At 50.1% G+C, this 9888-nt stretch overlaps 1 protein-coding gene across 1 annotated transcript; it reads right to left on the bottom strand.

The window, feature by feature from the left end:
• Nucleotides 1-387: 387 nt before the first annotated feature.
• ABCF3 (ATP-binding cassette, sub-family F (GCN20), member 3) lies at nt 388-9180 on the bottom strand. The gene is made up of 21 exons (XM_014544503.1): nt 8982-9180; nt 8603-8750; nt 8399-8478; nt 7950-7996; nt 7656-7753; nt 7435-7557; nt 7005-7271; nt 6633-6713; nt 6496-6555; nt 6344-6400; nt 6209-6231; nt 6049-6104; nt 5735-5935; nt 5562-5638; nt 3391-3435; nt 3174-3306; nt 2472-2560; nt 2278-2369; nt 1964-2096; nt 1733-1820; nt 388-1639 (listed from the first exon to the last, which is right to left on the bottom strand). Exons 1-21 carry the CDS (start codon nt 9052-9054, stop codon nt 1481-1483), a joined length of 2130 nt encoding a protein of 709 aa, XP_014399989.1. The 5' UTR covers nt 9055-9180; the 3' UTR covers nt 388-1480.
• Between the last annotated feature and the right edge of the window lie 708 nt (nt 9181-9888).

Raw genomic sequence — 9888 nt, 5'->3', positions numbered from 1 at the left:
CTACCTCCAAAAGCAGCAGATTCTGTCACAGAACCCTTCAGCTGCACTCCCACCAACTTTAAGGACTTGGGAGAACTCGTATCAGGATTCACAAGCTTGTGTGAGGTGAAGGGGCTGAGCCTGGCAAACAGGTAGACACAAATCACACACCAGATGGCCCCTGACTGGCCCATCTGCAGGTCTGAGGTTGGCAGAAGCGATGGGGGCTGTGAGAAGGCTCTTAGGAGCATGAGGATTCACAAAGCCACAGACACAGTTGGAAGAACCTCTCCTCTGGACTTCTGAAAGGGAGTGAGAGAGGCTGAGGAGGCAGGATGATTAGTGGCTCTTCTGCTGTTTTCATTCATCCATCACTGCCTGTTCTGTAGTAAATCAGCAGAGACTTCCTGTCTTTATTCTCCTTTACTCCAAAAACAGGTATCTCCCTCCACCTACCTGCACTATAATAACCTCACCAGCTGAGTTAACATTCCTTGGTTGAGCTTTGTGACTATAATTCTCCATGAAGCCAGCAAGTTCCTTCAGTTGACTGGTTTCCTCCATCATCACGGAGAGCAACACAATGTCTCTATGTCAGTGTCTTCTGTATAACAATTACATATACAGCTGAGCCCTCGAGAAACAATATTTATAAATCTGATTACCTCTGTGAAACATCCCACCCCACACTTAAGACTGCTTAATTTGAAAACAAAGTGCTCTATTTCTTCCCATTAGACACCATTTTCAATATCTTCCCAGGCCCCTCTTACATGGTTAGAGGGAAAAATAAAGAAACCACCCAAGCAAAACAGGGACAAAGACAATTTCTCTTCAGCCCCTTCTGAAGGTCCAGATCAGAGAAGCAGGGTGAGCCTGGGCCAGAGACCACAGGAGAAAGCAGATGACAAACCATGTCTAAAGCTGCAGGATTACAGAATCAGTTCACTCTCTTAAGCAGTGAGGCCAAGCCCACAGTGATGTAACACACTGCCCTTCATTCAACAGCCCAGCCCACTGCAAGGTCAGGCAGGTGACCTCTGAGCCCCAGTGGCTTTAGTGATGTCTCCTTCCAGGGTCAAGGCTGGTGATGCTATAACCTCCTCTTTGTGATTGATACAAATGTCACAGGAGAATAACAAATCAGAGAGCCCACACCCCTTAACACACTGCAGCCCTGCCAGGGAACAGCAGAGATGAGGCAAGAAGATTTAATTTACACAGCAGCCACCTGGGGCCCAGTCAGAGCTGGGGCAGTGGAGGACTATAACCCCAGAGGGTACCCCCCTACCCCTTCCACTTAGAAGACCAGTCCTCACAGACCCTAAGATGTGGTTCCCTGGATTGTGCAGAGCATGCTCCAGTCAAAAGGAGAGATTTGGGAATAAGGCTGTCCCCAAAGTCAGGGGAGGTCCGTGGCCTGGAGATGGTTGCCTACATGGTGGCCCAGGGGTCTGAGAGACCAGTCCATGTCCTGGGCATAGCCCTCAGCTTGTTGGGCCTAGAGGAAGCCCTCACGGCGGAACTGTTCCTGGAGAAGAGCACGGTACTGGTCAAATCCCCCCTCGACCCGGGTGACGCCGCCTCCTTCGCACACCCACAACTCCTGGCACACCAGCCTGATGAAGCGCTCATCGTGGGATACCAGAATCACGCCGCCCTGAAAGACAGGAGACCAGAGGCACTCAGGGGGTTGGGGGGCTAAGGAGTGCTGAGGTCTGGGAAGGAGTGGGCATTATGAAGACACACTCACCCTGAAATTGTTGAGAGCACGGCCAAGAGCCTCAATTGTCTCCATATCCAGGTGGTTTGTGGGTTCATCCAGAATGTAGAAGTTGGGGCTGGAAGGCAGAACCCAGGAAGGTGGATAGTTATGGGGAGTTGGAGAAATCATGAACTCCTCTGATATAAAGACAAGAGAATCATTTTCTACTAGGCTAGAGGAGGACAGGGAGGGCAAGAATTCTAGAAAATAAGGCCTCACCAGGGCATAGTCATCTGAGCAAAGGCTACCCGGCTCTTCTGGCCCCCAGACAAGCTGGCAACAGGGCGCACAGCCAGTTCTCCAGAGATGCCATATCGGCCCAGCTGGTGACGATACTCCTCCTCAGGCCGTCCTGGAATAGGCCCCATTCGATCATGGCCCAACTCCCTCCCTTCACCCTCTCCCCAGCCCCACCTTCAAATACCTCTGTCCTTACACCTAGACTTTGTTGGGCTGCTCAACACCTCCCCAAGGAGGCCTAACTGTAGGCAGCAGCCCTGGGACTTTCTCCTGAACCCCAAGCCCTAACACACCAGGAAACTTGCGTGACAGCAGCTCCACAGCAGTGACGTTCAGGTCCAGCTGTTCCACGTGGTGCTGGCTGAAATAGCCAATCTTCAGATTCCTGCAGTCAGCAATGAAGGTGCAAGAGGGGATGAAAGGCATGACCATAAAGAATGTAGCTACAAGTGTACGGGTAGTTGGAGAGTGAAGGTGTGGGCCCTACCGGTGAGCATGTCTGATGCCTCGAACAGGTGTTAGGTCCCCCATAAGCAGCTTCAGCATGGTAGACTTCCCAGCCCCATTCTCCCCAACCTATAAGAAGAAACATGAGACCTTTAGAGTGTACATGTAGAGGACACAGAAGGAAAGGAAATGAGAATTGGACTTGGGTAGTCCCAATGACTCTTTCAACAACTAAAATATTTTTCAGAAACTCAAGAGAAAAATGAAGGAGGTAATAAATATGTAAAGAGAGCCTAATACCTGAGTACCTACTAAGTGCTGGGGCTTTAATTCTCTCAATAACCAAGGGAGGTAGACGTTATCTCCATTTTAAAGATGAGAAAACTGTTTAGTAACAAAGCTGGGAAATGGCAGAGTCAGGATCTGAAGTCTGACCCTGAAGCCTATACTCTCTCCTCTATGTTCCATGGTTTAAGAAAACTGAGAGCAGAGACGAGCAAGATAGAATACTGCTTCAAGTATTCATAAAGTAGCAGATGCCAGGCTTTCTTTTCACCTCTGCAGGGCAGCCCTGCGAGGCTGGAGCACGGGGACAGTGTAAGTATAGCCAAGTCCTTGGCTCAGGCCCTGACTCTTGCCCAGTGGACCTCTTTCCCCTGCAGCCAGAGGATCTGGGCCAATCCCCAGCACGTGTTGGGGTGGGAGAGTCCCAGCTCCTGGAACAGAGAAACAACAACCATACCACACAGATGCGGGATTCAAGATCAGCAGAGACGGAGAGACGGCTGAAGATGACGTGTTTAGGATCATAGTAGAAATCCACCTCGTCCAGCTGCAGAATTGGTGGTGAGAACTTCTCAAACCCATCAGGGAACCTGTGGGAGGGAGGGTGGGGGTGAACAGCACTGCAGTGGCCAGAAACAAGAGCTTCCAACCAGCCCCTCTGGCCCAGCACTCACTTCATCACTACTTCCAGCTCCTTGTCCACGGGTTTCAGCTCTGGCCTGAGGAAAGAGGGGGCACTCTAGATGTATGACTTTCATGTGTTCCATCACACAAGAAATATATGCTCAGAGAAAACTTAGAAAAGCTTGTAGTCCCACCACCCAGATAACATTCTTATTTTCGAGGACAGTTTTGTACTACATAACAAGGTTAACAACAGACCACATACATGAGGGTGGTCCCATACGGTTATAATGAAGCTGAAATTCCTATCACCTAGTCACATCAGAGCCAAGTCATAATGTCATAGCACAATGTCTGTGGTGATGCTGGTATAAATAAGCCTACTGCACTGCCAGTTGTATAAAATACAGCACCTAATACTTGATAATGATAATAAATGACTATGCTACTTATATACTTTTTGCTGTAAATATCCTTTGTCTACTGCATCTCTCTCTCTCATTTTTTAATACATATTTTTATTGATTTCAGAGAGTGAGATAGAAACATCAATGATGAGAGAAAATCATTGATCAGCTGCCTCCTGCATGCCCCCTACTGGGGATCAAGCCTGAAATCCAGGCATATGCCCTGACCGGGAATTGAACTGTGACCTCCTGGTTCATGGGTTGATGCTCAACCACCGAGCCACACCAGCTGGGTTTTACTGTATGTTTAGTTACACAAATAGTTACCATTGTATTACAAATGCCTACAGTATTCAGCGAAATAACATGTCATAAAGACCTGTAGACTAGGAGCAATAGGCTATTAACATACTGCCTAGGTGTGTAGTAGGCTATACCATCTAGATTTGTGCACTCTATGATGTTCGCACAATGACAAAACTGCCCAACAACACATCTCAGAATGTATCCTTGACATTAAGCAGCACATGACTGTACATTCCTTTAGTTTACTAAATGCTGGAAAAAAATAGTATTATTCTTTTTGCAGCTTTTTGTCCTTCTAGTTAACATATCATGATGTACGTTTCAATGTCATAAAAATCCTAAGCCTTATGATTTTAGGCTCTCCAACACCAGCACTTCTAGAAAATGTTGTTTCAAGATTAGCAAAACAAAAATAAAACAAAAAGATTCAACCTTCAATGTTCACCACCCTTAGTCATTAAGGAATGCAAATCAAAACCACAATGAGATAACATGCCACACCCACGAGGGTAGCTAAAATTAAAGACGGTAACCAGCCAGAGAGCGGCTCAGGTAGTTGAGTGTGTGCACTGGAAGAAAAGGTTGCCCGCTGATCCCAGGTCAGGGCACATACCTGGGCTGTGGGTTTGGGGCACATACAGAAGGCAACCCATTGATGTTTCTTTCTCTCTCACCATTCCTCTCTAAGCATGTCCTCATGTGAGTATTAAAAAAAAAAAAAAAAAAAAAAAAAAGACAGCCCAGCCGGTGTGACTCAGTGGTTGAGCTTTAGCCTATGAAGCATGTCACAGTTCAATTCCGGTCAGGGCATATGTCCAGGTTGTGGGCTCGATCCCCAGTGTGTGGCTTGCAGGAGGCAGCTGATCAATGATTTTCTCTCATCAGTGATGTTTCTATCTCTTTCTCCCTCTCCTTTCTTCTCTGAAACCAAGAAAAATATGTATTTTTTAAAAAGTTAAACATAGAATTACCATATAACCCAGCAACTCCACTCCTAGGTATGCATCCAAGAGAATAGAAAACATATGTCGACACAACTAGTACACAAATGTTCATAGCAGCATTATTCATAAGGGCCAAAAGGAGAAAACATAAATGTCCATCAACTGATGAATCAATAAGCAAAATATGGTAATATCCATACAATGGAATATTATCTGTCATAAAAAGGAATGAAGTACTATGTGCTAGTACAGAGATGACCCTCAAAAACATTATGCTAAGCAAAAGAAGCCAGACACAAGGGTCGCATTGTATGATTCCATTTATATTAAATGTTCAGCATAAACAAATATACACAAACAGAAAGCAGATTAGTGGTTACTAGGGCCTGGGGACAAGATTAACTCTTTGAGGACAGTATAAAACTTCTTACTTTCTTGCGGGGGAGGAAGTTCAAGTTGATTTCTAGAAAATGGGGGGCCTATACTGGGAGGGCAAGGATGGCCTGCAAAATGAGGCCAGAAATTAAGAGAACAGGAGTCAGGGCCATTGGACATTGTACTCACAGCTTCTCCAGCATCTTGAGTTTACTCTGTACTTGAGAGGCTCTGTTGGCATTGTAGCGAAACCGGTCAATGAAAACCTGCGGGTGGATGAGTGCAGGCATTGGTCAGGCTCCCTCACGCCCTGCAAATCTAATACCCATGAGATAGGGCCCTCAGCCCTGCTGGCTCCACACCTGGATATGCTGGCGATACTGCTGCTGTGCCTCATATTCACGCTGCTGGTTGAGTAGTCGCTCCTGCTTGCTTTTGATAAAGGTCTCAAAGTCTCCCCGGTAGCCATCTAGCCGCTGGCTGTGCAGGTGGATGATGTCTGTGGCTATGGCATTCAGGAAGTTTCGGTCGTGGGAGACGACCAGAATTGTGGAGGGCCACGTCTGAGGGGTCACAGGACAGCAGGCCCAGTTTGGGAGGGCAGTCAGCTCCCAGCCCCTAGATGTCTTGGAGGCAGACTTCCCCCAAACCTACTCCGGCACCTATAGGCACTCACCTGCAGGTAATTCTCCAGCCATAGGATGGCCCTTACATCCAGCATGTTTGTGGGTTCTAAAAAAGTGAACACATTTGGGATTGAAGGGCTAGAGATGTAGGAACTTGGGTGTTGCCACCTTTCCCCACCCTGAAGTTAGGGTGTCACATTTCAAACTTACCGTCTAACAGCAGAAGATCTGGCCTATGGAGAAAAAGAACGCAAAGCTTGAGGATTTAGGTCAGAGGTCCATTGCAAACCCCTAAGTGCCAAGCCCATACTCCATAATATCCACATACAGGCCCAGAAGACTCACCTAGCAAACAGGGCCCGGGCCAGGGCCAGTCTCATCCTCCAGCCACCTGAGAACTCCCTAAAGAAAGAAAGAGCCGCGTGAGAGGTGGGTGCTCACCAGCACAGGGGCAGAGCCAACAGTATTCACAGTCAAGAATGGCAAGGGCCACTCACCGGGTGGGCTGCTGCTGCATTTTAGGGGTAAAGCCAAGTCCAGCAAGAATGACTGATGCCCTAGAAGTGAAGAACCCAGTTGGAACAGGTAACAGAAGGGAAAGGTGAAATGTGAAGAAAGGGGGAATTTCAAATACCTGGCAGGTGCCTTGTCAGCCTCAATCTCCTCCAGTTTGGCATAGATTTCTGCCAGCTGTGCAGCTTCTGAGCCCTCAGCCCTGGGAAGGAAATGGGGGGCAGAGCAATCAGCCTGAGTAGGGGCAGTCCAAGAGGATGTCCTGCACCCCATGCTGTTGGAAAGCAGACCACTGGCTGCCCTGTTGCTGGGACAAGAACAGAGTACAGGAAGGACTTGCTCACAGCATTGAGGGCCTTGGGCACTGTGGAAGGAACAAGGGCTTGAGAGTGCTAAGTTCTAAGCTCTCCTGCTCACTAGGATGGGCATGTAAATTTTGGATTATGACACTATGGCAGGCACTCTGTGAAGGACAGCTGCACGGAGCCTTCACCTGCCAGCAGCAACCTGGGCACTGAGCTCCCGCTCTCGCTGCAGGAGGTCTTCTCGTACAGTGTCACTCTCCAGCACACTCTGCAGGGCAGGGGTGTCATCTCCAGCAACCTCCTGCTCTACGTGCAGCAGGGAAATATGGGCTGGGACTCGCAGGCTCCGGGTGGCCAGCATCTTCAACAATGTTGTCTTCCCCAGCCCATTCCGGCCCACTAGCCCATAGCGGCGGCCCCATGCCAGGTTCACATCTGCACCAGCCAGCAGCACCCTGCAGGGGCAGCAGGAAGAAGACAAAGGGTGCTCTAGACATCGGTGTACTGCAAGTTTAACAACAGAAACCTAACATTACTTTTAGCCCCATTTAATCTCTACAAATTCTCCTTTAATAGGAAAAAGAAAAACATCACACCCCCCCACTGCCACTCCCTCACCTATCGCCAAAAGACACGTCAAAGTTCTCAATTCGCACATCGTAGGATTTGTTCTTGCCAGATGATTCCAACCGACTCTCCTTTCTGCTGCCTGCCTGGCTGGCTGATGCCTCTTCCAAGACTCTTTTAAAAGAAGAAATGGATGGCTTTTGGCACTCTCAACCACCCTTTCATCCCTGTAGAGACTGTTCTGCTCTCTTAACCCTTTTTGCTAAACTCACAGAGGGTTGCTGGTCTTGAGTGTGTCCTTCTCTGAACGTTTCTCCTGCTTTGCCTTTAGTCGAGCCTCAGCCTTCTCTAGCTTCTTTGCATTCACTGTCTGAGGGTCCAAACAAAACCATTTCACCCTCGGGTGTAGGCTCAGAGAGAGCACCTCAAGTTTACCCTTTCAATTTATCCACGATGAACAGAATTAAAGATTCAGAAATCCCCCACAAAGATATTCCAGTATTTAGAGACCGTCAACTCCTACCCCAACCATACACAGCCCCCCTCCCTTTCATCCTCCTCCTCACCGAGGACTGTTCCCTCTTCAGCAGCCCTGGAAGGTTGGTGCCACAGTCTGTAGACGAGAAGAAAAGCAGTCACCTTCTCCCTGAGGGAAGGGAAACTAATATTTTGAGTAACTAATATAAGCCAGACACAAAGCTGATAAGCAACTCTAACAAGAGCATGCAGTTGGTTAGTAAGTCACAAAATAGGGGGTGGGGAGTGGGTGAACCCAAGTTTGTCCAGCTCCAAAGCCCATATGCTTCATACCATTGCCAAGAGCTTGGAGAACCCTCCAACCCTACTCCCTGCATCAATGGGCTCTTTTGCCTTCAGTAAAGACATCAACTAGCTTCTACAATCTTGTCCTATGGAAAAGAGGTGCCGGGAGTTCTGAGCTCCAGGAGGCAGGCGGCCGGGGCCTCGCGGCGGAGGAAAGGAGAGGGTAGCTAGGTCAACCTCCCCTCATTCTCACCGTAGTTCTCCGTGATCTTTGACAACTGGATGGGGGCGTCCAGCAGCACCTGGCTGTTTCCCTGGCTCTGCGGCTCGGCCCTACACGGCAGGGACGGCAAGCGCAGTTAGGGGTGGAGGACCAAGCTCTTGGGCCATCAGACCTTACTCCCTCCTGCCTCCCGACCAACCCTCCCCACCTCGCCACACGCCCCCCGCCACGTACAGGCGCAGAGTGTTGTACATGCGCTGACACACGGCTCTGATGCCCGCGTCATCCTTGCTGTCCCCGGACACCTCTTGCAACAGTTCCCCCACAGCTTCCACCAGGTCGTCCACGGACTCGAAGTCCGCGCTGCCGCTGTGCAAGACGCCTGGGCGGGGCGGGGCGGGGCAGGTCCAGGAAGACACGGGGCAGGGTGGGCACACAAGCAGTTTAACCCCGGGACCGAGACCCGAGTCCGGGCTCCGGACCCATCCCGCCCTCGGGACAAGAGGTCACACAGAGGAGAGGCCCAACAGCGGCCCCGGCCCTGCCCTCCCTTAGTCTTTCCCACCCGACTTCCCCTTTGGCCTCCCCAGCCCGCGGATTCGGTTGGGCTCACCGGTTACGTAGTCGAAGACCTGTCCGTCAATTTCGGGAAACTCGCTCCGCAGGATTTCAGCGCAAGTCGCCATGTTACAGTCCGGCTCCCTTCCGCGCAGTCGCGGTGAGACCCCGGCCAAGGCCCACCCCTGCCCTTCCCCGAAAGCGCGTCCCTCCTTTCATGGCGCATGCGTAGTGGTGACATAAGCAAAGCGTGGATTGCGCGGAACCCGGTGGGCGGGGCCGAGAGAACCGTGCGCAAGCACCACTGTGTCGCCGCCAGAGCTGCTCTCTGCGCTTGCGCAACGCCTTTTCCGCTGAGAAATTAGCCACACGTGCGGCCCTCGCTGCCTTCTGGGAGGTGGAGATCCGGAAGGCGGAGAACTCGTGTGTCCAGGGTTCAGCGGGTGGGAACCGCTCGGGAGACCGGCGGTGGGTCGAGCACACTGGTCTTGCCAGTCTGCACGCCTGAGCGGGTCCATTTTGGAGCCAGCCGAGATGTTTGCTGACTCACGCTGGTTCCCGAGCTTTCAGAAGCCCCCTGCGCAGTTCTGTGCAGCCGCGGTTATTATGGTTCCCAACCTTTATGGGCTGGTCTCAGCCTGGAAGCTCGCCTGCTCTGCTTGTGTCTTGCAACTCAATACAAGTTATGCCTATTCCACCACCCCAGGGCACAGCCTCACTCTGCCAGAGGGCGAGAAAACCAGGTGGACAACACGGCCTGTGTAAATTCATTGATATTCTCTAAGTCTACCTAAACCTAAAGTAGACTTCTCTGCGGCCTGAATCTCAGTAACTCACTCTGAAGACTACTTCCTTTCCCGGATTCTCTCAGAAGTTAATGATGCTACTGCTTTACATTTAATGTGAACACTCTTCCAATCCTGCTCTAAAATTACATTAATTCATCCTTGTGAGGAATCAGT

This window comes from Myotis brandtii, unplaced genomic scaffold (genome assembly GCF_000412655.1).
Source record: "Myotis brandtii unplaced genomic scaffold, ASM41265v1 scaffold368, whole genome shotgun sequence".
NCBI classification, from domain to species: domain Eukaryota; kingdom Metazoa; phylum Chordata; class Mammalia; order Chiroptera; family Vespertilionidae; genus Myotis; species Myotis brandtii.
The sequence above is the reverse complement of the archived record's forward strand: the minus strand, read 5'-3'. Positions and strand labels throughout refer to the sequence as shown.